The sequence below is a fragment of the Sander vitreus genome, chromosome 13 (genome assembly GCF_031162955.1).
Source record: "Sander vitreus isolate 19-12246 chromosome 13, sanVit1, whole genome shotgun sequence".
NCBI lineage: Eukaryota > Metazoa > Chordata > Actinopteri > Perciformes > Percidae > Sander > Sander vitreus.
Genome location: NC_135867.1, coordinates 18,128,282 through 18,154,737, shown reverse-complemented (window position 1 = coordinate 18,154,737; position 26,456 = coordinate 18,128,282). Strand labels below are relative to the sequence as shown.

The 26,456-nt window shown below is 40.1% G+C and overlaps 3 protein-coding genes across 6 annotated transcripts in view; all 3 read right to left on the bottom strand.

The window, feature by feature from the left end:
* The window catches only part of phldb1a (pleckstrin homology-like domain, family B, member 1a), a 29,587-nt gene extending 28,588 nt beyond the window's left edge, over positions 1 to 999 (bottom strand). Inside the window, exon 1 of one of the 2 annotated variants that reach the window (XM_078266051.1) lies at positions 803 to 999. The gene's annotated coding sequence lies outside the window, so the exon portion shown is untranslated. Of the gene's footprint in view, positions 1 to 442; positions 669 to 802 lie in introns of those variants that run through there. The other variant, XM_078266052.1, reaches the window with a different exon arrangement.
* A 3,031-nt stretch (positions 1,000 to 4,030) lies between these two features.
* Positions 4,031 to 4,701, bottom strand: h2ax (H2A.X variant histone). The gene has a single exon (XM_078265391.1). It carries the CDS (start codon positions 4,580 to 4,582, stop codon positions 4,154 to 4,156), a length of 429 nt encoding a protein of 142 aa, XP_078121517.1. The 5' UTR covers positions 4,583 to 4,701; the 3' UTR covers positions 4,031 to 4,153.
* Positions 4,702 to 5,361: 660 nt separating this feature from the next.
* Positions 5,362 to 25,251, bottom strand: c2cd2l (c2cd2 like). Of its 3 annotated transcripts, none has more exons than XM_078265390.1 (15): positions 24,962 to 25,251; positions 24,193 to 24,642; positions 14,443 to 14,538; positions 14,123 to 14,242; positions 13,395 to 13,505; positions 12,611 to 12,724; positions 12,370 to 12,469; positions 12,150 to 12,282; positions 11,656 to 11,720; positions 11,277 to 11,398; positions 10,731 to 10,902; positions 10,518 to 10,616; positions 9,960 to 10,054; positions 7,773 to 7,989; positions 5,362 to 7,328 (listed from the first exon to the last, which is right to left on the bottom strand). In XM_078265390.1, exons 2-15 carry the CDS (start codon positions 24,556 to 24,558, stop codon positions 7,084 to 7,086), a joined length of 2,055 nt encoding a protein of 684 aa, XP_078121516.1. In that variant the 5' UTR covers positions 24,559 to 24,642; positions 24,962 to 25,251; the 3' UTR covers positions 5,362 to 7,083. The 3 variants fall into 3 exon arrangements, with proteins under 3 accessions (XP_078121516.1, XP_078121514.1, XP_078121515.1); XM_078265388.1 differs by having other exon boundaries at positions 9,960 to 10,093; positions 24,962 to 25,250; XM_078265389.1 differs by having other exon boundaries at positions 7,773 to 7,986; positions 9,960 to 10,093; positions 24,962 to 25,249.
* Positions 25,252 to 26,456: the final 1,205 nt, after the last annotated feature.

The following is a 26,456-nucleotide window of genomic DNA, read 5'->3' as shown; positions in this document are numbered from 1 at the left end:
CAAATTAACAGTGTACACATGACTGATTGAATCTTCTGATTTGCTCTGCTTGATATAACAATCACATACTCATATATTGCAACAATCATCACACAGTCCAGAAAGTACCAACTCACGTTAGCAGCCAAGTGCTATGATAAGGCACGACCCCAGTTAACCCAGAATGAATAAAAAAAGAACAGGAAGCTGATAATATACCAAAAACCTTTCATTTGAGTCTCCCACCAAACAAATGTAATAATTCCTTTGTTACATCTCTCCACTTGTCTCTCATAACTTATCAACCCGTTCAAGACAGACATAAGAAGAGTGAGGCGTACACACCTACCAGCAAACAAGTCATAATCATGAAGTATGTCTTACAGTACCTGTTTCACTCTGTCACACAGAAATGCATTACATCGGAAGGTTTTTGGCACTTTAAAGTTAAAAACATACTCACTCAGGCACACATGCACCTCACATTCCTGTCGGGGGAAATACTTCATCAGCCTGTAGTTCCACCAAAGTATTACTCGACACGTCAGCCCCAAAAGGCAGTCAGATCTCACATACTCACATAAAAGTCTGCACAAAGTCAATAATAAAAGATATAAAAAATGATGAATGTATGTTAACTCTCTCACAAGTGGGTGAGAAATAACTGGGTCATATTAGGCTGAAAACCCTGAGTGTACTGCCACAATTGCCCCAATATCTTGCTCCCTCTCTCTCTCTCTCTCTCTCTCTCTCTCTCTCTCTCTCTCTCACACACACACACACACACACACACAGCTCAGCAAATATTTTTGTTTCTAATTACCAGAGCTGGCCAGGAACTTCTTCTTGTCAGTTGGATGATTCAGTCCAAAGATTAAAAACACAAGAGATGAGGAGGCATCTTCCAACTCTTCGTGAGAAAAGGTCTCCCAGTTCTCTCCTCGAGGATGGAAATACACTGTCAGTTCTTCACTGCTGTTGGGACTGTTTCAAAGTGAAACATTCAATGCATCCACATACATCTTTCGGCCGGGTCCTCCCCTCTTTCCAGCCCTTTTTCTCTCCCCACTTATCATTCCTTTTTCCCATTCATTTGAATCTAACTTTGTGATTCCCACAAGGCAGATTTGTTTTCTAGATTTTCTCAGATGTACAGATTATACCCAGTGCATACCTAATACCTAATTTCCCATCAGTATCCCTGATCTAGCTTTTATACTCTTTTTTTTGTTGTTAACAAAACATGGAAAAGGTTTCAGAATGAGGTCACTTCAAACTCATGATGAAGGATTAGATTGCTCTCGTTTTCACTTTGAGAGAAGCTAAATGCAACACTTCATGCATACAATTTTTGTATTTTAACCTTTATTTATTTATTCAGGTTCACTAAGAGGAAGCCTCTCTTTTGCAGGAGCACCCTGATCACATTCACAGTTCCACATTCATACCCATACCCAGTACAACCACACAGTCTGATCTGCCGGACACTGAGCAGCTCCACTGGAGCGGTTGGGGTTAAGGGCCTTGCTCAAGGGCACCTCAGTGGTGGTAATGACAGGTGCTGCTCTTTCACTTTCCTGACCCAGATTTTTTTATCCTGTCGGTCTGAGGATTGAACCGAAGACCTCCCGGTCACAAGCTCACTTCTCTAACCTTTAGGCCACCGCTGCCCCAAAAAAATGACAGATACTGTACAACCACAGAAAAAGCAGAGGTAAACTGGGGAAAACTGAATGCCACTGTGTTTGCTTTGCTTTGTCACAAACAGAACACTGGCAAATTCAGAGCCTTTGACAGAGTGCCAATCAGGAAATAATACGTAGTTATTAAGGTCGGCCAATGGACATTCAAGTTTTTCCTAAGAGGCTGGAATTTTTAGCCTGGCTGACGGTGTTAGACATGTTGTTAAAGCCCGAGTAATTGGTTCAGCCTGTCCTGGGCTCGGTTCAATCTTGGTGTGTTATGCTGCTTTTGCCACGAATAAAACAGTTGAAGCAGACAGAAATATCTGCAGGCTCCCCTCATACAGAACAGTTGTGGGTGATATTAACTGCATGTCTGAGATGTCGGAAAACAAGTAATCTCCACCACAGATTAAATTAAAATAACCCTGTCTCTTATGAATCCCACGCATATATTTATTAAGTATAACTGTTGGAAGGACTGATGGATCCTCAAGACAGTTTTTCATATAATTTACTATTTTAATGTTACTGGTGATGTCTTTCATTTCCAGCAGGGAACTTCTACATCAATCTTCTCTGTGTATTGTGGTGAGGGTGCATGCGTTGAATATCTTTTGGAACAATATGTGTGGTGAGCTGTCTTCAATTGTTATTAAATGGAAACACACATAGGAATCACCACGTCACACATACCCCAGATTTTCAGGAATGACATAATTGACCCCTGGTGGCAAAGTCAGTGAAGTGCACTCCCACCATCATCACCCTGATTGTTCTGACATGTTATCTGATTAGACTAACTGTGTAAGAGGCATTTGAAACTATTGGATGTGTTTGTAGTCCGATCACTGTGCTGTGTCTGGCAAGGTGTCAGAAGCCATCACATTCTTTGAAACCTAGTGTGTGTTGTTGACAGGGAGCTTGTATGGTGGAGATTTATTTTTCCCTCAGTGTAGGTTTTATTTGGCCAGCTAAGGGTTTGCACTGACACTTGTATAATGACCACATCCTATTTCAGACTGGACAAAATACTTTAACTTAAACCGCTCTACAACACTAACTCACATTATACATTGAGTGCTAACTGTCAGTTACGTTTTTATAAAGTAGATCGCAATTGGTAATCAACGGTAATCTTAATACACTATAAAAAAAATAAATTAAAAAAAACATGATGCACTGATAATGCTTCTATAGGCTGGAAAAGCTCTTGCTTGAATTAATGATATACTGCCTAATTTCTATTACATACTCTATACATTTGAGGATTAAACTAATTCACAATAGTATGCCTGCTGTTCTAGAGCCACAAGCCTATATTAAAACAGATGTCACTGTGCACATGCTTGTAAACTGGCTGCAGTTTTTCTTTATATGTGACAAGGAAACACCTGGAGCTTCCAGCTGAAAGAACGGTTAGTGTTGCGCAGGCTTTAGCTTTAACCACACAGAAACACTGTTTAGGACACTTTTACCTGAAGACCACAGAGTGTTTCAAACCACTTGCCCTAAATCTAAAGTTTTTTTTATATTTAACAACTTACACGCAGTCAGTTTCTTGGAATTAAAGGCACAAAAATAACCCCATATACACCAACCACAACTAATACAGTGAAGTGCTGCAACAAATCCAAAAGGCTGTTATTGAAATTATTTTAGGGGTGTTGATTCAACATTATGGTCCTTTTGGGAGGCTCTAGTTTTTCATGTTTAGTTCAGCTGGGATGGACAAATAACTGCACCATAGCCTCCAAAATAACCATAAATCAACACCAGTTTCAACAGAAACTGAACATTGTCCTTCTTGAAGGTGTGATTTATTGTTGGTCGATAACGTTAAATTTACTGTAGGAGTTTTAGATACGTGCATTTAATAAATTGGACAGTGTGTGGGAAGCTGGGATTAGTTTGACAGAAGAGACTTAAGAATTTAACTGCAATATACACTGGCGATTGACATTTTGTAATTACTTACCAAAAAAAAAAAACTCCATTGTCATGCTAGAAAGAACCTGATGAACAGCAACAACTCGACTCGTGTGTTCTAGTAACGTTACAAGAACCCGCAGTGCATGTCAGCGGGGGCCATTTTCCCATTACCTGTAACGTTAACCTTTAAAAACCTGCTAAATGAGTGGCTAGCACTAGTGCATAGATACCCTATACAAATGTTCGAAACTGACATGCACAAGCACACGCTATGGTACGGCCTATCGAGGTCTGGTGAACGTTTAAGGTGAACGTCAGTTAGCTAACGTTAGATACAACGTTGACTCAAGCAAAGCAAAATTTCTTCACATTAGCAAGTAACGTTAGCTTTTAACGGTAACGTTACGTTTACAACTGAAAAACAAGGTATCAGCCACTTTAACGAAACAAGCGTTTATTAAATAATGCGAAATTAAACAAGACAAGAAACATTGCTCTTTCGAGGAGGAGTGGGTGGCCCTTAAAAGGGCCTTTGGGGTAAAAGTTATTAGCCAGGAAAGCTAATACTCTTGAGACTGAGAAGAGGCCTTCTTTCCCGCCTTGCCGGAACTCGGTGCAGATTGGCCGGTCTTCTTGGGCAGCAGGACGGCCTGGATGTTGGGTAGGACACCGCCCTGGGCAATGGTCACACCGCCAAGCAGTTTGTTCAGCTCCTCGTCATTGCGCACAGCCAGCTGGAGGTGACGAGGGATGATACGAGTCTTCTTGTTGTCTCTAGCGGCGTTACCAGCCAACTCCAGGATCTCAGCGGTGAGGTACTCTAGGACGGCGGCCAGGTACACGGGAGCTCCGGCGCCGACTCTCTCTGCGTAGTTACCCTTGCGGAGGAGACGGTGGACACGGCCCACAGGGAACTGCAGACCGGCGCGGGAGCTGCGGGTCTTGGCCTTGGCGCGGGCCTTTGCTCCGGTTTTGCCTCTTCCAGACATCGTCGGTTGTCGAGTTTATCTTTCGCAACTAAATACTGCAATCGTAGGTTTGCAAACGTTTAGAAGAAAGAGCCTCACACAACCTGGATATAAACCCTCAGCTTTGTCCCGCCCTAAAACGGGATTGGCTTTTGGAACGAAAATAGTTAAGTATGATTGGCCTTGAGAGGTCAGAGGGGACAGGAAGTCAGTGATTATTGGTTTATCTGCCCTGTTCTCAAACCACTCACGGCGGGCCCTACACAAGAAACAAAGGCGATTGGCTGTTGTTTTTTCCTGCTTGCTGTGAGTGGGTCATACGGTAAAGAGGCGGACATAGAAGACCAATCGAGTATCTTCCCTCCAGCTTCAAATGTTTTGGCGCTTTTAGAAATTGTGCAGTAAAAGTAGAAACACATTTAATGCAGAATTTAGAAAACATTGGTGGTTATCAGATAATTGAAACATGTTGTATATCAGTATTTGTGCTGCTGCAACAAATGAATTTCCCTGCAAGGTAATCACTAAAGGTTTGTCTTATCACTTGAGTATAGCTTGCTTGTGAGAATAATAAAACCCTGAAAGCAGCCACACAAACTCATACACTCAAGCAGATATAAAATGCACAGCAGGTAATGCTACGTACATGTGTAAGTAGTAATGTTGCTGCCTTTTAAGACAATGTAGGTTAATTTGAACCTAAATAGCTCTACACAGGCATATTTTGTATTTATGCTATGAAACAAATGGCCTTAGCATTACAAATTTGTTGCATCCAAAAAAAATGAAATAGCCAAAAGTAATTTGCTGATGCACCAAAAATAATTTATTGGCAATAAATTAAACATCTTAAATATAATAACAGAAACCATACATATATTTTGCAGCCGTTTGCCATTTCACATTCCAGCCATTTATATGTGCCTTTAGACAGTGAAGTGGCTTTCTTCATTTCTTCAGCATTTTCAATTGGTTGTAGTTTTGTAAAGCACTGCACATGATAGTTTAACAGCAGTGATTCCACCTCTGTAATACCTTTTAATAGCTATATTTTTTATTAATGCAAATTACCCTGAACATTTTTATCAAAATCATTTCATTTGGTGGTTCTGCAGTTCCATAATGAATTCAGTCAGTTAAAATATTTTTGATTTACTATGACAGAACACAAATGGCCAAGAATGTATGTACATTTTTTTTTACATACTGGTTCTGTTTGCCTTTGAAAGGTCAAGCAGGTTTCCTCATATCTCTAGTTGCTAGTAGCAGTTTGATTTCTTGCTCTGAGTATGTCCACACTTTGACAATCTTGTTGCTGGCAATCCCTCAGTAGAGCATCTCTAAAACCATGTCTAAAACCTTCCCAGAGACCTCCAAGTTCCATTTTTCCAGTCTAAATTGCAGAACTGTGACTGAAGTGTAGTCAGTCAGTCATGTGAGGCTTACATTTATTTTCAAAAAACTGTATTATGATAATGCTCCTGAATGTTTGATTTCGCCTGCAACCCATGTGAAGCATTTTGTACAATATGTGCAGTCTTACTGCACAGTATGGCTAGTTATTGCAATAATAAAATGTCCACATGAGCATCAACTGAAGTCTCTATCAAGTGTTTGCACTTTTGACCCACTTTTGACCCAATTGGAGTCAAAAGGAGCCACAAGGAGAGCAGAACCAAAACAAAGTTTAAATTTCTTGCCCAGCTTCAAGAGTCTGCCAGAGATCCTGACTGGTTGAGGTTTCAAAAGCAAACTGAAATGCATTATGATATTCCACAGAAAGTACCTTTTATAAAATAAAAAGTACAATAGATATATTACCTTTTCTGCTTTGTATATAAGATACAACATTCTAAAACTAATATATAAGCAACTATGGATGAAGTGCTAGATCAAGATTGATTTTTGTTAACTTACTTAAAGTATGTGTTGAAAATTACATTTGCATGGAGAAAAACACAGCAATGTATATATTTTACAGGGTAATGCAACTATGATGAGTTGTTTTTTGGGGTAAAATAAATAGCACTTGAGAACCACATAATAAATCACCGTTGTACAACCCAGGAATTTTACACATGCTTTTAAAAAAACTGTCCAAAGTGCAACCAACATTTTATGTCATTAAATAGTTCAAAAGCATTTTCCACCATCGATCACAAACACTCATACTATAGTTTGTGTTCAAACAGGTCATAAGACGTTTCATTTTAACTTTTACCTTCTCCTTACTGAGCAGCAGATTTTTACTCAAAAGAAATAGATTTCATAATCACAATTTAACTTCAGTGATGTGATTAAACATGACTTCTGTCCTGAAGGTGCAATCACTTCTCTTCAGAGGAAAGCCCTCCCAGAGGTATCCTCCTTTTAAGATGTACAGGTGACAACCCACCTGGGGTGTTCAGCCTGTCAAAGACTGGATTCTTGCACGGTTTAGTTAATCTTCTGACAGTAATAAAAGAGGCCCTAAAACAATGCTTAAGTCAGGATGACCGACGTCTTACCCTAACAATGATAAGTCAGTTATCCAGTGAGCTTGTTCCTCCGTTAGTAGCTTTGCCCTTTGATTTGCCTGATGAGCGGAAAGAGAAGCGTTTGATGAGACGCCGAGAGAAACTGCCAGACTTTTTACGGCTGATGGATGCAGCGGCAGCAAAGTTATTGCCCATGTTGGAGATGTCTTCGTGTGATTGGCTGAGGCAGGACACCTTTTCTCGATGTCTTCTGCGGAACAACAGCTTCGTCCCACTCTGTAGAAAGCCCACTAGAGGAAGCAGACAGAATACTTCACTGTATTTAAGTGGCAATCCATAATTACAGTACCTTGGACAGTACAGTACAGGACATTGTTGAAAAAAACTAACCAATCATCCAACTAATAGTTTTAAGAATGAATTCACTGATTTCATGAGATAGCTTCAGTATCAAATTGATATTCAAATAGACTTTAGCACTGATCCACTCATAACTACTTTGGTCTGATTGGGTGTATGCTGCAGCATGGCCCCCAGAGGGCAGTAGAGTCTATCGTGTTCTATGGCCTGTAAATCAGTCATTGAAGTTTTGATGAATAAATATTCTTAATGTATGCAAATATTTGTCTTTGCACTTAGCAAAAGACATTACTAAACAATGTTAGTGGAAACTGAATCTCTGATGATTTTAGTGCACTGACCAAGCAGCAAGCAAACTATGACAACTGTGTTACCTTTATGGTCCTTGAGGCTGCGGGTTTCCAAGGCGCCAGTGGAACCGGTATCTGATTCCACATCATCCACAGAGGGACGCTCCGACACGTCGGAGGGTGTGGTTTCATCTGGGTCCTGGTGGTGCCCCGTCCCATAATGGTTGCCATGCATGGCTGCGTCCATGGCTGCAGCGTAGCCGCTTGATAACAGACAGTCATCTTCTGAGAGCGGAACCTGCTAAGTGATAGATATTGAATCCACTTATAATATACTTATACTTATCAGTAGCCCTACAGAAAAATACTTTCCACATTTACAACGTGAGACAGGTGCGTTGGAGGAGGACAAGCAGGTCAAAAGTTGCAAAGAAATCTCCCACACACTCTAACTTTAAAAAAATATATAAAGTTTAATAGTAATGTTACGGTACTAGACCATCTTCAGGCAAATGGTGTTACATCCTGAGAAACCATCTTTTGTAGGAGGTGACTGTTTTTTGTTAATTCATTCACATATCCATTACTACAGATAGAGCTTAAACTTCAACACAACTCCTCTATAGTACCCATAATATATATATATATATATATATATATATATATATATATGCATCTCTGATGCAGCTTGAATCTTCTGAGGCCCTGAAGGTTTTTTATACTTGTATAACAGTGTGGAGTCTTGTAAGCAATATTTATGATGTTGACTTTTTCTATTTTCCTATACATTTTAGTGTTATTTAACACAAAAAGTAATGTAAAGTATAAAGTTATTGCCCTTCAATGATTTTTTTCTTAGTGTGTTTATTGTGATATTTTTCCTCAATCTATTAATGGATAAGGTTCCAGCAGGTTTTGGAAATATGCCTGAATATGAATGCTCTACATAACTTTTTGTGTGGATTCATTATACAAAAATCGACATCCATCTACTATGGATTGCTCTGGTATGATATATATACTATTATGGTTACTATAGAGGGATTGTATTGAAGTTTAAGCTCCATCTATAGCAGGGGTCAGCAACTTTGGGCATGCGTGCCACCATTGGCACCCCATAGCTCAACCATTGGCACACTAGCAATAAGTGTGCAAGAGAGTTTTTTGGAAATGTTCCAATCCGCATGCCAAATAACCTCTTTCACAGCCATTGGCAGGAGCACAGTCCGTTATTTACTGTAGTTTGATTGACTTTTTCCCCATCTGCATTCCGTGAAGACCCGCCTTACTCTGCCTCTGATTGGCTAGTAATCGTTGCCTTCTTCACAGAATGCGGCACGAAAGAAAAATCACACCGCCTGAGCGGGCTCAGTAGATGACGACAGGCTTAATGCAGATATGGCACATTGATTAACAAGAACATTTTAAAATGGCAATTCATATTAAAAAGGTTGCCGACCCCTGATCTATAGTAATGGATATGTGAATGAATGTTATGTATTTATGCCTGATTTCATATGAAAGTCCTCCTACAAAAGATGGCTTCTCAGGATGTAACACCATTTGCCCAAAGATGGTCTAGTACTGAAACGTTGCCTACGATTAAACTTTATATATTTTTTGCAAGTTAGAGTTTTCTTTGCATACTTATACGTAGAACATTCTTACACTTTCAACATCATTCCTCTAAGTATATAGTATATGTATCTTTTGTTATTTTTTTTATCACATTTATTATTTCTAGTATATTTCTTGTATTTTCTGTATGTGTATGAGTGAGTATATGAGTATGTCCCTGTAACTTGCTGCTGTAACAGAGTAATTTCCCAGTATCCATCCATCCATCCACCCATCCACCCATCCACCCACCAAACCACCCACCCACCCATCCATCCATCCACCCACCCACCCATCCATCCACCCACCCACCCATCCATCCATCCATCATCCATCCATCCATCCACCCACCCATCCATCCACCCACCCACCCACCCATCCATCCATCCACCCACCCATCCATCTGTATTTTAGATTCCTTAAATGTAGGTCTTGTAGACATTGTTTTTGCCTCATGTACTCATAGTTAAGTTTGGTAAATCATCAAATAATATCATCACAAAATGTTCAAATAAAACAATTGCACTAAAATAAATATACTGTACAGTATGCCAAAATAGTAGCGATTAATGGCTTATTACCTCTGTGTTGTTTTACCAATGATGACTTAAATTCAACAAGCCACTACATTTGACACAGTTTCCCTTCTCTGACCTTTGACACGCCCGAGATGATCAGCGTGCTCCTCTTTGTTGGTGTCTTCCGTGCTACTTTGGAGGCGGACTCCGTCAGCTGCCGTATGGCCGTCTCTGCAACAGGATCCAGGCCATTAGAGAGGCGGCTGCTCTCTGAGCAACAAAAACACAGATATGTAAATCTGCACTATACTAGTAAATTGCAATATACAGTTTTTCAAAAGGGTGCACGTTACTAAAATGATTTTTGTTGCAGTGAACGCCGATTTTGAAAATGTATTGTTTATCAGAAATGTATACAAACACTCCATTGTACTAAACTAAAAAGAACATTATTTTATTGTCTAACAAATTACATTTGTTTATCACAATTATTTTCTCTTTGCTTTGTATAAGCAAGTAGTTTCTCTAAATAAACTATGTTAAGGTTTTTGAACGGAGATTCCTACACCGAGAGTGCATGATGTGTACTGAAAAGAGCATTACGCTCCTCTTGTGTTACACTGCAGCTTGCTGCTTAAAGCTACTTTGCATTTGTTATGTAAAACAACATCTGGCCTTTCAGCCTAGAACTCACTGCTGAGGTTGGGGCTGGTGCTGCTTCTGCCATCTGACAGGATGGTGGGTTTCTTCTCAGTCACCTCAACTTTGGACGGTGAACACGAAGGGGAATCACCTGAAAGGCATTACAACAATTTTATGTCACTGTTACTATTATCTCAATATTCTTTTATATCTTGTTGTACACCTAGCCTGTCACAATGTAATACTTCAGTTTGTACTAATCTACCTGGACTGCGGTCCAGTTTCAGTCGAGACTGGATGGTTGTGACAGTGGTGACAATGGTCCCATCTGGCATGATAGTTCGGTCCACATCGACTTTCTTGGTGGGGGTGAGTGAGGAACGAAGTGGCAAAGCATTGTGGGCACTGTACGGCTCCTCTGTTTCCACATACAGCAGCTAGAGGAGTAAAATAAAAAGTGAAGTGGGGATGGGTACTTTCTTAAAGAGGTGGGCACTTTATTTAAACTTCTGGACATGCAGGGACCATTTTAGAAGACTAATCAGTGTAGGTATAGCAGGAGAGGGGCAGAACAACAGGGAGTGTAGCAATATGAAATGTTGGACTGTGGATTGCAAAAGGGAAAAAGGCAAAAGGTTGGCTGGTGAAAATGCCAGAGGAAATCTGAGACAGCAATCACAGGCATGACAATAGACTATGTATCAGCTGTTATACAACACTCCCTCTCCTTTTGTGGTAATTCTTTGTTTGATTCTATGATGTTAGATAATAAAGTGTGATGTAAGTGTACACTTCAAGGCATGTCGCTCACCTCTACTGTGATGGTAGCGTTTGGGGCCAAGCCGAGGCCGTGGCTTATTGACAGTGTATGTTGTCCAGTGGGAACTTTGCACCGGAGGTCCAAGGCGATGGAGGCGTGGCCGGGCAGGAATTCTATCAAGGTTGAAAACAAAAAGAAAGTCTCAAAATATTTGTATAAACAGCATTAAGCTGTTCCTTCACTGTAGTTCTGAGGCCATAATGGTGGCATTTCCTGACATTGTATACATCCCAAAATGCTAACCATTACAGTGAGCCTGCCAACAGTGCATTTTAGGCATCAATGATTTTGCTTGAGCAGGCTAAAAATTCCTGCTGATCAGGTTTCTGAACAGCAGCCAATACTAAATTGCTATCATGCAATGCCTTACGTTCCCTTTTGCCATTCCGCTCCAGAAGTCTTATTCTCAGCTCTTTGGTCTCGAGCCCCAGCTCCCTTCAACACAGAAAAACTTTGTTAGAACTCAAGTGAAAAATTGCAAAATTACATTCATTGGAATAAAGCGACTTCTTTCTCAAGCTGATTTTCCTTCCAAATCTTAAATAATGTTCTATAACATTAATATTCATGCCTATATAAGCAACAGTTAAAGTAATTTTACTTAATGCAGTTATTAATTAAGCGAATCTTCATCATATGTGGGTGTTGTTTGTTCAGTTTGATTGACAGTAACAACCCACCAACTGTCATCTAAATGTTAAATCCTGATTGGTGCACAGAATAATCAGCGAGAAGAGAGATAAAAAAATACTGAAATCTGTCATGTGACATAACCAAAGCTGTTCTAGCTGATTGAAATAATACATTTTCAGGGCTTTTAATGTTGGCATGAATGTTCACAATCATGACACATTAACATCTTACAGAGTGATTTCTTCACTCCATTCCACAGAGGTGTCGGGGTTGCTGGGCACAGACAGGAAGCGGGTTGTCCTCTCTGTGGAGGGTTGGTCCAGGCTTAGGACACAGCACAGCTCCCCTGATCTAGACCACTGACCTGCATGCACAAAGCGAGACAGTGAGACCTCGGCAATCTGCAGGAAGCCAGGCGGAAATGATCTGACGCTGAGGGAAAATATCTGACCTTTACTTAAGGTCGCCCTGAGCTGCCGGAGCAATAGTCGTCTCACCAAGACACTCTGTGGTACAGAGTTCAATCCCACTGATAGATGGTCCATGGGGGCCTGGGAGCGTGCAGAAAAAGGGTGCAGAGCACAGGATCTATCACACAGCATCCAGTCATAGCAATTTATCTATTTCAGAATAAAGGCCCTTGTTAGTTTGTCTTATTGCTGCAAAGGTAGCGAAAAACACATCATTCTCACCAAAGGACTGGGCGCACAAGTCTTGAGGTTGAGGACCATGGCTGGCTGAGTGCTGAACAGAGTATCCTCTATCAGGCCCTTAATCATGTCCAGGTCTGCCCCACCCTCAGTGCCCTGAGACAAAAAAGAAGCAGCTGATTACTCTCTGACAATGTGTTGTAGCAGGGAGGGGGCAAAAAACTTAACTATAGACAACAACTGGGGCTTTTAATACATTTGTAAGCCTAATATTATCTTATTTCTAATTTCCAAGAAGAACAAATAAACATAAATGTTTACTATTGCTTTACTCTAAAAGCAATTAAGTTCAAAAGGCACATTTGGGAGATTTATCCTATCCCAACAGTTCATACTTACATTTGGCTCGACTACATAATGCCAAATTTTGACTTTTATATTCTGGTTTTCAGATTCAGTTGGTATCCTAGAGCGCTGTCTCTTGTAGTAAAAACAAATTTATTGTGCTCAATATGTGTTTATTCTTTACTTTATTAACTTTGTCGCTGTCTTAAACCAAATGCTTCAAACTGCATGCACGCGTATGTAACAATATACAAGAACGCCATTTCCCTCATGGTGAGATTAATGCAGTGAAAAGTGACTCACATGACATGACACATCACACGTGAGCACAGTCTCCAAAATTTGCATAATGTATTTACCTTTTTTGAACGTATGCAACCTAGTTTGTAAACTCTAAACGGATCCAGAAACGAGGCCTCTGCTGACTACAAGAGGTAGACATATCATATGGTATCATGGTATAAGTATCAGATGTTCTCACCTGTCTCTGCAGCTTGCATGGAGACACGGTCAGAGTAAATGATGGCTGCTTAGAAAGAGTCCAGGATATCAGCAGACCCTCGTCCTCCACCTCCTCCAGGCACACCACCACCTGATGGAGACGGACAGGCAGACAGCAGGTTAACCGACATGCTTTTATTATGATGATTATAAGAGTACTATAGTAAGGATTCTACATGTGGCATTTTGTCATTAAAAAAATAATCACCACACTATTTAATTTTGTTAATTTAGTACAAGGCCTCTTCCTAGATGATTTGCAGCCTTTGCTAGCTTTAATACATCTTACATTATAAAACACTAGGTAACATTAGGGACCAGAGAAGAGGAGAAAGGACACTTCCCATACAATTAAAAAAAATGTTATAATACTAGATGGTGGAAGGAGTGTAGTGGAGTTTGAAAATCACTTCTAACATGATTATCTTAAGGAAAGAGAGAAAACAAATGTCACTGAGACATGAAGCAACAGGACTAACGTTCTTAGTTTGAATAACTACCTGCATTACTGAAATAAGACAGAGGCTATTTGATTGTCATAACTAGTCAAATATACTAAGACTCCTCATTTAATGCAGATGGCGAGATTACATGTGATTCTTAACATTTGAATAACAATGCAAATGATGTTCTAAAATTCTAATTTGTTTTAGGGGGCCTGCCCTCAAATGTGCAAATTGCAAAAATCCAGGTAGTGTGCTATTGTACCTTTGCCACCATAGGTGCTATAGTGATCTGATAGGTGTCCATGGAAACGGCAGCGGGTGATTGCTGGGTGACCGTCACAGGAAACGTCACTGTGTCCACCCAACATTTACAGTGTAAAACCTGTAAAACAACAAGAGGTTGACGAAGGACAAAACTTGAAAATGGGAGTAAAAGTTGTTGATGATTTGACACAAAAATTTGGTCCAAGATGTTTGTCATGTATGCCACAATCAAAAATACTGGTTGACTGGATAAAGATGTCTGCTTTAAAAGTTAATTTGTTACAGCTGTAATGAACATAGACTATGAAGATGACTTACCATTCGGTGTGCTGATTGGTCAGTGCAGGTCACGCTATCTATTGCAGAGGCAGTAGTTAACTGGAGACTGCTGTCAAAAGTGATCTGGATGGAGCTCTGGGTGAGACAGAGGAAGAGAACAAACATCCCAAACGTTACATAAGAGAAAGAGGAGAGACACGTGGGGATGAAATAAAAGATTTTATACTGCAGTGATTACGTAAATGCAGCTGGTTAGCAGTAAGTCACAGTCATGGGTCTTTAGCCAATTAGTAAATGAAATGGCTGCTGTATTATTTAAACTTAAATGCAAATTAACTGGGACATTTCATGAATTTTAAGCATGTTTGGTATCAGACGTCTAGGAAGTTCATTGATGTTTGCTCCAAGCGATTAAACTCCTATGTAGTACTGATCATCTCATTCATATGCTAATCATAAGACCAGCCGCTCTGTGGATTTGTGCACTTAGATGAATAGTGGCAAAAAAATACAACATATGTCTGACCAAAGGGTGGCAAGGAGTATGTTCAAATTAAAATGAGCTTCTGTATTAATGCAGAAGTTGTGGATTCCCCCCCTCGATCAGGCTGCTTTAGCCCTTACAACAGTGTCCATTATCAAAAAGACTGCATCACCAGTCAGTGTACTTAGTCATGCTTACTGCCAGGAAGCTTTTACTATATGAGTGTTAGACTTAGTAGACACCCCCAACAAAAGGAAGTAGTATCTTAGTTGTAAGAAGAGATTCACCAGAACCGTGGCAACATCAGTGACCTACTATCACCGTGTGTGTGTGTGTGTGTGTGTGTGTGTGTGTGTGTGTGTGTGTGTGTGTGTGTGTGTGCGAGAGAGAGGATCTGTTTCAATAGACGGCTTTAACTGGCTCAGGAGATGCAAGTGAGAGAAAACAAATCCCCTATTGTCAGGGCATATGTTTCTCCAGGTCCAAGTCCAATCTCTATCAAACACAGTGGAGGTGGGGCAGAGGTGGGAGGATGATATAACAAAGGTGTGTGTGTGTGTGTGTGTGTGTGTGTGTGTGTGTGTGTGTGTGTGTGTGTGTGTGTGTGTGTGTGTGTGTGTGTGTGTGTGTGTGTGTGTGTGTGTGTGTGTGTGTGTGTCAGTGTTCTAGCCAGGAAGGACAGGAAGCCAAGTGCAAGGCTGCAAGCTTACATAGGTTCCCCAGAACCAACACAGTAGTCACATGACTAGAGAGTACAACCGGCTGTGTTTACTTCGGTTGGCTGGAGCCTCTAAAACTGCTCAGTCACCCAACCGTTCATTACATCCAAAGTGCAGAATGAATATGATGTGATGTATTTCAGATTGAGTGGGGTTAGATAAACCCATTAATCACAAGGCTTATGATTGTGTGTGTGGCTCATAGATGTGCATTACTAAAGGTTTGTGTCACTGCAGTCAAACACCACTGGCATCTTTGCAGTGAGGAAAATTGTTGTAAACACTTCTAAATATCAGTGTTTTTTAGTACACCCACATTCTGCAAAAATGAGCATGATGAGGTTGGCATTTTTATCCACTGCTTTTACTAGTGACCCCTCCGTTCCTCCTTTATGCCCAGCTGTCTTCCAGCTGTTTGAGCCAGTTTCATTCCACCTTCTCTCTAACATAGTTAAGCAGTCAAGGATGAGTGAAACTGAAGTTGTTGTGTTTGGTCGTGCTGAACATTTTAGTGCCTGTGCAGATGTTCTTGGAACTTTAGGTTCCCATATTCGTCCTTTTACCAAGAATCTGGGTGTGATTTTTGACAGTGCTTTTAAATTTGACAAACAGATTAGTTCTGTTATTAAAGCCAGTTTCTTCCAGCTGAGACTCTTGTCTAAGGTCAATCCCTACCTGCTACGCAAAGACTTCAAACGAGTCATACATGCATGTATTACATTTTGATATTTATTAGACAACTGTAACTCTTTATATGTTGGATTGGATCAGTCATCCCTTCGTCGGTTACAGTTAGTCCACAACGCAGCAGATCGACTTTTAACCGGGACCAAAAAGCGTGACCACATTACACCAGTTTTGGCCTCGCTCCACTGGCTTCCTGTCTGTTTCAGGATTGATTTTAAAATTGTATTGCTTGTTTTTAAGATTTTAAATGGGTTGTCGCCTTCTTATTTATCAGAGCTTTTACATGTCCACACACCTGTCAAAGCACTGAGGTCTTCCAATCAGATGCGCCTCGATGTGCCCAGATCCAGGTTAAAAAATAAAAGGTGACCGAGCCTTTTCAGTGGCTGCTCCAAACCTCTGGAATAGTTTACCTATTCATGTAAGAACAGCTCGGACCATTGAAACGTTGAAGTCCTTGCTTAAGACCCACTACTATTCGTTTTCTTTCAATTCAAGTTGAGCTTTGATATCTTGTCCTTTTTTCTACTGTTGGTTATTGTGTATTGTGTATTGTGCATTGTTTGTGTATATTATCATTTTGGGGTTTTTGAGCTTGTTAAGCACTTTGATCAACTATGGTTGTTTTTAAACGTGCTATATAAATAAAATTGAACTGAACTGAACTGAATGAGAGCAAAATATTGTTACATTTTTAGATATTTATTTCTGCATTTTGCCTTCATTAGAAATCTGATATGTGTGTATATAAGTTTATTTATATAAGTGTAAATAAATACAGTAAATATGAGGGGAAAGTGTGGGGTATGACCATAGACTATACATAAATGTATGTATTATATTATGTTATGTACAAAAATATTTATGTACATATATTCTCTTTATGTACAGACTATATGTATGACATTCACAACTTGCACCTATGTGGTACACAAAACCACTAGGCCACCAGACGCCTCCCAGTATTACAAGCCTAAAAACCCTCAAGTCCTGACCTCAATTTGTGACAAGCCATAGTGCATTTACAGCACAGATTTGTATGTGAAACATGAAACATAATCCATGACAAATAGAAACTGACAACTATATTTTTCTTTAGGACACACAGCAGCATTGGCTTGCCAATATGTGTCAGTCAAAATCTAGCATACCTGAGAGAAGGTTGGGTCAATTTCAGTGTTAGTTGGAAGAATCACTTTCTGGGCTGCATCATATATTTGGGTGTTTACCACAGTGCTAGTTTAACATTTTTAAGCGTACATGCTTGGAAGAACATAATGGTACAGCAATCCCACAGTTTTTAGGTCTACTGTATGCCTGAAATAAAAATATGGTTGGAAAATATTTAAATATAATTTACTCCTTCTTTAAGGTAAGGCCTGGAATATCTAACTGGTTTATGGTGTTCTATGCCTTAAAGGGAGTTTACTTAGACATGTTGCATCCATTGGCTTCTTAGGTAGCCATCTGGTACTCTTTAGTTATGTGTATCCTCCTGGCAGAGGCTACAGAGCTAATTTTGTCATGGAGAGGGCAATGCTAGCAGCATAACCTCTCATTTGTCCTTGTGAACAACCACTGTTCAACTGAGTGCGTATGTGGAAGGTATTTCTGGAAAGAGACAGTTCCTGAGGACATCCATGGTGTCGCTTCAGGTTTGTCAGAGTCATCCCGTTTGGATCTGACTGGCTGAACGCCTCTGAAACGCATGTGGGTCAACCAGAAATACACTCCCCCTGTGGCTTTTGTTGACCCCCATCTCCCCTTCCTGCCTTTTCTTACCGTGTATCTCAGGTTCAGGCTACAAAGGGTACAAGCTTTGAGGTGTAATAAAAGCAATTTACAATAAAACATTAATGTTTTTGGAATTCATAACATTCAAGACATTTAGCCTACATACTACTTACACAAGCACACTGGTTTGATAACTTGAAATGACAAAACACATTAGGATCTTTTTTTTTTTTTACCCATGCAAGCAGTACAGCTGGAGGGATGGCAATGTTAGCATGCTAACACTCTAAAATAAATTGGTAAACATGGTTAACATTACCTGCTAAATATCAGCATGTTGCTAATTTTAGCATTTAGCCTCAAAGTGCTTCTGTAAGCTGCTGAAATCTATAAACTACTTCACCCATCAGCCATAAATCATGCATTGCTGGTTTTAAACCGATTTAAAGTAGGCCTGTGAATTTCAATTCATTGTATATTTCCAATTTGATATTTATTAGCGTTTACTAAGCTACTAAATAAAAAAATGCAATCTGTTAAATACAGTAAATTACATTCTATTAATTTAGCTGGGATATAGTACGTTAAAATTATAATGAGATGGAATAGGACTGCAAGGACTCCTATGTTAAGCATTTAGGATCTACAGTAACTTCACTTTACAATTTCTTTAGGTACTATATAATATTAGAATAATGCATAATGTGTGTCTCCGTTTTAAATGCTGAGTTCAAAGAGCCACCTTGTAGCTCAATGCTGGGGAATTTGAATTCCATCAGCGGCTCTGACTGACGTTAGTTTCCCTGTCATTAGGAAGAAATCTACTTGAGCATAATCACACAGCATTAATCATCTACCGGCAGCTCACAGTCAGAGTGGGAAGAAGTGAACTGGCCCTCAAGCTAATCACCAGGCTCTTTATAATTGCAGATCTTGAATGAGCAGGGAGCTTCCTTCCCAGCAGATGCACACTTGTATGCTCTATTAGTCCTCCTCTATCACCCAGTGACAGTGGCTTGACATCATGTGTCAGCTGCAGATGCACACACAGTCTGACAAAGCTATACTGGTCTGAAGAGGCCAACCAGTTCAGTCCTTCAAGCCTCCTCCACAAAATAATCCAGCCCAGAGACATCTGAATAGCTCCATATTAAGCCAGCCTGCTAAAACAAGATTATATCCAGAGGCTTCCGCATTAATAATTCAGCAGACAGACATTTTCTCTGGATAAACAACTGAGTAATGAAACAAGCTGCATCATGGAATTACTGTCCAAAGCGTAGGCTGTGTTTTTTATCCTGCTGAACAGCTCCAGGTGTCGTTAATCTCTCTGTTTAAACTGCTCGTATTTAAATGGCACCCCAGTGTGCAAATAATGTGTATGGCGTAGTACTTGACATAAACTGTGACAACAACCACTCTGCTTTTCACCCTGGGGTTTCAATTGTCTCCTCCAATCTATATCTTCAGAAAGGCACTCACCATCTCTTCAGCCTATAAACAAAATCATAAATCGAGACAAGGAAAATACAAATTTCTTGGCTAAATATCTTTAAGGAAGAATCTGATTGGGGCACTGTCACTAACACCTTGTCTGTACACACCCAAAAGATGCTTTAGGTTTAACCGTTTTCTGCCATTTACTACATTTATGTAACAACTCCCAACCTTCCTGTCAGGATTCAGCCCCCTGAAGCATTTTTTGGTCTCATCTTGTTGTTTTGAATAGTGGACTTCAGGGGGCAGTGTCAGGTCTCCCCTCAGGACGGAGTGTCGTCAGACAGCATTCAGACGACACTCGAAATGAGTGAGACAGCATGAGCTGTTCTGTAAGCTAGCAGCGTTTACATGATCTCATATGCATATTGGAGGGTTCTTGGTTTACGTCACGCTCTGCTGCAGTGAGCAGAATATATCAGACAGTGAACCACTGACTCTTATGAAATCTTCATAATATGATTGACAAAAATTGCTCCAAGCGCAAAGGTACAGCCAATGATGAATACCAAATACCCACAGTAAGAGGTGTTAACAACAAAAGCAAAAACCTTCCTTTTCTGACTGCTACTGAAATATCCATAATGTCCACCCATATTACTGTGAACAGCTACATTCACTGAGTGACCGGAATACAATGGCGTGTGTCATTCGTGCAGAAAACACAGATCCAGAAATGTATATCTTGTTTCACAATGGTCCTAAGAGTGACTCAGTGTTGAAAACCATTGTGTATAATACTACAGATAATGGTGAGAAAATGAAATAAGATCAAGGAAGTCCAGTTTCAGTGTTACATCATTTACTGCCTAGCCTTGAGCCAGGTGTCAGATGTCTTACATGATGCATACTCTCTTATCTAATTCTCGGTGAAAGAGTAAATTCCCCAACATGTCCAAATCGTCCTTTGATTATGTTCGAATCCTTTTGTCGAAATAGTTGCTGATTTATTTTCAATCAATCTAATTAATTCAGTCCTACATATAATGACTTCATGGAGGATAAAGATGGATACTTATACCAATTTTAATGTACCATGGAAAGTTTGTGAATTTAATTTCAAGTCTTTATTATTTTAGGTGGCACCAGGTGCTGAGTAAAAGCAGAAGAAGAAATATTATTATTAGAAAAAGAAATCATAACGTAAACAATTAAAAGCTACTCTAATGCTTGACCAAATATATGGGGCCTGCAGAGGAAAGGGTTTTTTTCCCATGTAACTTGCCTTTATTTGGATACATTTTAAAATAATTATTTAAAGACCTATGTCAGCATCAATCTTAAATGCCGCAGAAGTACTTAGGTTAATGATATAAAGGATTTGTGTGCTAATCCCCACATGATGACACTGAAGCCGTATCTTCGTGCTGTGTTCCTAATGAGAGCTCATGTTTTGCCGGATGTAGAAACATAATCAGGAAATGCATGTTAGAGGAGAATGTGAGTCTTCGGTACCATAGTTTAGGCTGGCTGCTCTAGTGTCTTTTTTCGAAGTGACCACGGCAACATGCCTGGCAGATGGCAGGTGCTGACTGCGTGTGAGCGTCAAAGAATGCGATGCGACTCGCTTGGGCCACTTACTACTTGCCCTAACCGCACCAACCTCTACAGCAGGTTTTTCCAGACTTGTTTTTACGGAGGAGGTAAAATCCCAGAACAATGAACCAAGTTACAACTCTGAGACCACGCAGTACAGACAAAGGAACGCGCGTTAACTGGCTATTATAACATGCTGCACTTAATATTGTACACTATGGAGACCAATCATGTCACAAGACAAGGACAGTGTTGTCAATCACTAGGCCTTGCTGGCTCTTAGACAGACTCCTGGAGGTAGGCTATATCTATTCAACAAGACATGTTTGTGATTTGTTATTTCAGTATCATGTTCAAAGTTTCATTACCAAACTCACAAGTGATTTGCATATGCCCCAGACACATTTAGAATAACAGATTACTCTGTAGGCAGCAGATATATTCTTGTGATGAGTAAGCTCGGGAAGCTTTTGCTCACACTCTCGGTTCACAAACTAAACACCACATGGACAGACATTAATGGACTGCTTGTCTCCTCCACCACTGACACGTTTACGTCTGGAGAATTATCTTACAATAAACATCATACTGTATATACAGTACTTTATCACAGCCGGATAAATCCTTGTATCTACTGGGTTTTTAAAACATTTTATAAGCCTGAAGGTCATACAGTCATCATAGATCAAACCCACAGTGAAGGTATGACGTTTTTATGTACAAAAAATACCCATAGCAACCTTCTTTTTTTTTAAACGCAACCCCTTAAAATTTCATTTCCTTGTGTGTTGAGTACTGCCAAATGGCTATCAAAGGGGACATATGCTCATTTTCAGGTTCATACTTGTACAATGGGTTTCTACAAGAACATTTTTACTTTGCTTTAATGTTCAAAAAACATTTCATATATTTCTCATACTGTCTGACCTTGTTTAAAACAAGGTCTGTGCATATATCTCCGTGGATTGAGTGTTTTGTTACTTTAACAGTATTTATATAGCACCTCAACCTGCTTTATAGTAAAAAAAAAAGATGTTAGTCTCACTTTTTACAATATGGAACCTTTAAATTACTAACTGTATCCCAAACAGAGTAATTGTGCTATGAGCAACTACAGCTAGGTTGCATTGTGATTTGTTTAATGTTGTCACCTAGAAACTCCATTAATCTAAATCTCACAAAACGTTCCAAAGTTCACCCAAGGTTCACTCCAATGTTGTTCTTGGTAACTGAGAGCAACGAAGGTCACAACGGATCAACTAATTAGGCCGTTGCGAGATAACTCAGCTGGCATGCTACAATTTACCGCCATATATCAAAGAGAAGCAGTTCTAAAGAGTCACACTGCTCTGTTCACTGACCTCTTATTACCAGCACAAAAATATTGAACACTTTAATGAAAACAGATACAGCTGGCTTAATGCAGCATATCAAAACAGATGTGGTACTCAGACCATGAAGGATTCAGACGCTTTTGCTCTAACTAAGCAGTTTGTAGTACATCACAGGACAGACTGTCCCATATCCTTCTCATAGAAGGCTTTGTCCTCTTCATATTAAACGATGGTACTATAGACCAACAGAAACATTGTCAGACTTTAAAGGGATAGTTTGGCATTTTGGGAAATATGCCTTTTTTTGCAGAGACTTAAATGAGACGGGCAATACCACCTGCATATGTACGCTAAATGTAAATGCCAGCAGGCAGTTAGTTTAGCTTAGCATAAAGACTTGGAGGGGAACAGCTAGCCTGGCTCCCTCCAAAGGGTAAAAGATCCACCACTAGCACCTCTCAAGTGATTTTCCAAAATGTCAAAGTATTCCTTTAAGATTTATGTTTATTATTGAGCTGTGTGATATAGTTGAAATCATAATCATGACATATTTCCAATATGTACAGTATATATTCACAATATGGCAAATGTATGCAAAATCTCAAGTAAAATACTTAAATTACATTTTAACGCTATTGATAACACATGATGATTATTACATTATTACATGTATTACATATCATCACAATACAATATCCCTGATCGTTGATAAACGATAATGCTGAATTATGGCCCAACCATAATAACTAGTATTCTAATGTGAGGAACAATGGCATATTTAATTTTCTACTCTACTTGTTAGCAGAGTATGTAAAAAAAAAAAGATAGATTTGAGCAAGTCGGACATCTATCTAATCTGGGTGCTCAAGAGAATGCTGCTGTCGTGGCCTATTAATTGTAAGTATATTTTCCAAACCAATATGCAACACTTGCACCATCACTGAATGAGTATTTCTCCAAAGTGTTCACTTGAACATCTGAAGGGAGGCTTTCAATCAGCCATGCCGACGTGACCCTTATGAATCAATATCGAGTGCTGTGTGTTTCGCACGTTCGCTCTGTGGATGGATCTGACCCCTTTAAACTCCTCGCCAACTCATCTCTCATTCAGCACACACACAGTTCCTGAGTGGGGGGTGCAGAGGATCCATCTCCTCTTCCCAGTGTTCATAGCAAGCATCAGACTTTGATTCACACAGATCAAAGGAACTATTTGAAAGGAGAAAGACCTTTAGAAACTTACGATTGGCCTGACTACCAGCTGTCTGGAGTACTCACCACACTGAATCCAATATTTCAATGTGAAGCAGTTGCTTACTACAGTTTTAGGAAGATGCCGGAAAGGTGAGACAACCATTCTCCTGTCTTGAGCAACAACACAGATTTTGCCTCTTCCCACTGTCATCCAACACATCCATTTCCCCCCACAGGACCAGGTATCAGACTATTTTTAAGTGGTGTGGGTGTTTATACCCTGGCTACGCTGACTGGTCTTGCCTCTCTGCTCTTATGTGCATTGATTCAGAGCTGTTATGTAACGCTCTGCCCCCCATCCTCTTACCAATAAGACACTCCAACTCCCACACCTCCACCTCCCTGCCTAAACACACTTCCAGTGCATATGGGCACACCAACTGTATCAGCCCTTGCTTAACTATTTATGCCTCTGTTTAGTGGAGTAACCTTAGGCGTGCTCCTCAACACACTGCCATAATGTTTATTCAGCTCTTCTCTCCAGTATGATTTGTGCTACATCTCCTCCTATTCATGGCTTAAAGATCTCAAATAAACAGCTTACCCCATGCCTGCAAGCTTGCTCATTCAGAGCTTTGACCCAAGTTTTCTGCCAGTGTTCCTTGAAGGATTTGAAGGAGAACAGAGAGGTCAACAAGCCTTTAACCCCGGCCTCAGATGCAGGTGCTCCATCCCGGCCCGAGCGGAGCTTCAGCAGGAAGCCCCACACACCTCCAGCCTGGCTCTGGTGAGGCTGTGTGAATGAGAGCTGCTGCCAGGCTGTTCCTCTACTGTCCTGCTTGGCTGTCTTCCTGGATCTCCACAGCCGCAGTACGGTCAGCAAGTACTGTAACAGCCATCCCAGCACAATGAGCAAGGAGGTTAGAAAGAGACCCACCAGACACAGCCAGCTCAACTCCTGGAGCTCCATCACCGTCTCCTGGAGCCTCTCATATCACCCGGTCCAGATGGAAATATCAGGACTGTCTGTCAAGGTAGATCAGTTCCCTGTAGCCTGTGAGTGGCAGCAGAAGACAGTCAGTCATCTTGATTCAAGGGGTAACGTTACTAACAAGTTATAACTGAGGAATAAACCAGAATACACAGAGGGTGCACTGACATGGTGCCTATATGGCCGCCTTAACTTTAATTTGGTTGTTTAAGATCACGTGTAAACACCGCGTGTGTATATTAAGCAAAAGCGCATACTAAAGACGGCGTTGTTACGTATAGCCTATATATGTCAAAATGAATCGTGCGCTAGCAAAGAAGACTTTGCAGCGCAGATTAACGACAAAAATCAGATAATTATTTGTAGCTTCATAACAACCTACCGTTTAACTTAAACGGTCCGAGCTGAGCTGCAGGCTGCAATGAATCGAAAGCGCATTGACAATATGAAGCTGGCTTCATGGCGATATGCTGCCAACAACAAATGTGTTTGTCCCATCTCCGAGTCTTTAGCGATGTTTCGACTAATGTCTCTTTGCTGTCCTCTATCGATTCCAAATGAAGCCTTCTGCTCTCTGTTAGTGCATTACAGACTCAAGTAGGTTTCAAATCTCCGCTGGTCGTACCCTCCTACCTCTGTAACCTCTCAATGATGATTTGACAAAGAACATCAGTGGCCCACAGGTGGCGCTGGATGGGAGAAACGCAACAGTAAACATGAAGTTAAAGGCAGAACCTCCTAAATAAAAGGAAAAAGCTTCAAACGTAAAAAAAAAACCCCAACAACAATCATTTTTAAAACAGTTTTTGCACCTATCGGCACGGCTTGATTACCGACCAAAGCAGTCAACAACCACGAGTTCACTTAGAATTGTATTACTTGGCAATTTGTGAATTTTTAACACATGTAACCTACAATATCAACTGGCTCCTGCATTATTACATAATCATGTGGCCCTGTCGTGTATAGGGGCTCTAAAAATCCAGTTAGGTTATATTATCTTAATTAATTGTATTGAATATTGTTCTCACATGGTAGATAATCCTTAATAAACTTGTGCTTAATCAAATTTCTGCTCCCATCTATAGCATGCAGTGTGCTCTGTATTTCATAGTAATACTTCTAGCCCCTCAATACAATACAGGGGCCATAGCAACGTTGGGCCTCAGGAGCCCCCAGCAAGTTAATCCAGCCATGCCCATCCAAAAACTCCAGCAGTGGAATGTCACTAAGGTAATTTTGAGATATTTGTCCTTTACTTATGAGCTTTTCATTTTAATGTTACTCTATAGTTCTACTATACATTTTAAAGGCAAACCTGTTTACCTGACTAGTACTAGTTACTTTGCAGATTAAGCTTTTACATACAAAACAGATGGTGCGCTTAAATACAGTATGCATTGATGATAGAGTGAACAGTAGCTCCACTTCAACAGCTACAACAATAATTTGCTATGTACACTTTAATGCATCATAATAACCCAAACATATAATATATGATGATGTTAAAGGGGTGGTTCTTCTAATTGAATAGTTCAGCATTTTTATTGATATTTTACTTACAGTAAGTCATGGACCTGAACACTTCTTTCACCACTAATCTGTATTTGGCAATGTTCAACAAGTCAGAAGTCCCTCGTCCCACTGACACAGTCAAATGTCCTGTAATTTAAGGAGACTGGTAGTCTCTGGTTTTTTTTTTTTTTTTTAATCTTTTATTCACATGGTAAATTGCCTTCTAAACATCTGCATAATCCCTTTTGTTGTTGATGTTTTGTTTTTCTTTTTAGATTGTAGCTCATCTCCCCATGCCAAAAGGCTGGTTGGATGAATGTAAAATATAAGCTGGCATTTTCTGAAAAGATAGAAAGAAAGAA

What these genes read in the sequence shown, in the direction of transcription:
- h2ax (XM_078265391.1), bottom strand. Translation starts at nt 4,582, where the DNA reads ATGTCTGGAAGAGGCAAAACCGGAGCAAAGGCCCGCGCCAAGGCCAAG.
- c2cd2l (XM_078265388.1), bottom strand. Translation starts at nt 24,558, where the DNA reads ATGGAGCTCCAGGAGTTGAGCTGGCTGTGTCTGGTGGGTCTCTTTCTA. An exon ending in CAGGGCGACCTTAAGTAAAG is followed by an intron (nt 12,283 to 12,369) that starts GTCAGATATTTT and finishes TTGTGCATGCAG; the next exon opens with GTCAGTGGTCTAGATCAGGG. An exon ending in ACGCTACCATCACAGTAGAG is followed by an intron (nt 10,903 to 11,276) that starts GTGAGCGACATG and finishes TTACTCCTCTAG; the next exon opens with CTGCTGTATGTGGAAACAGA.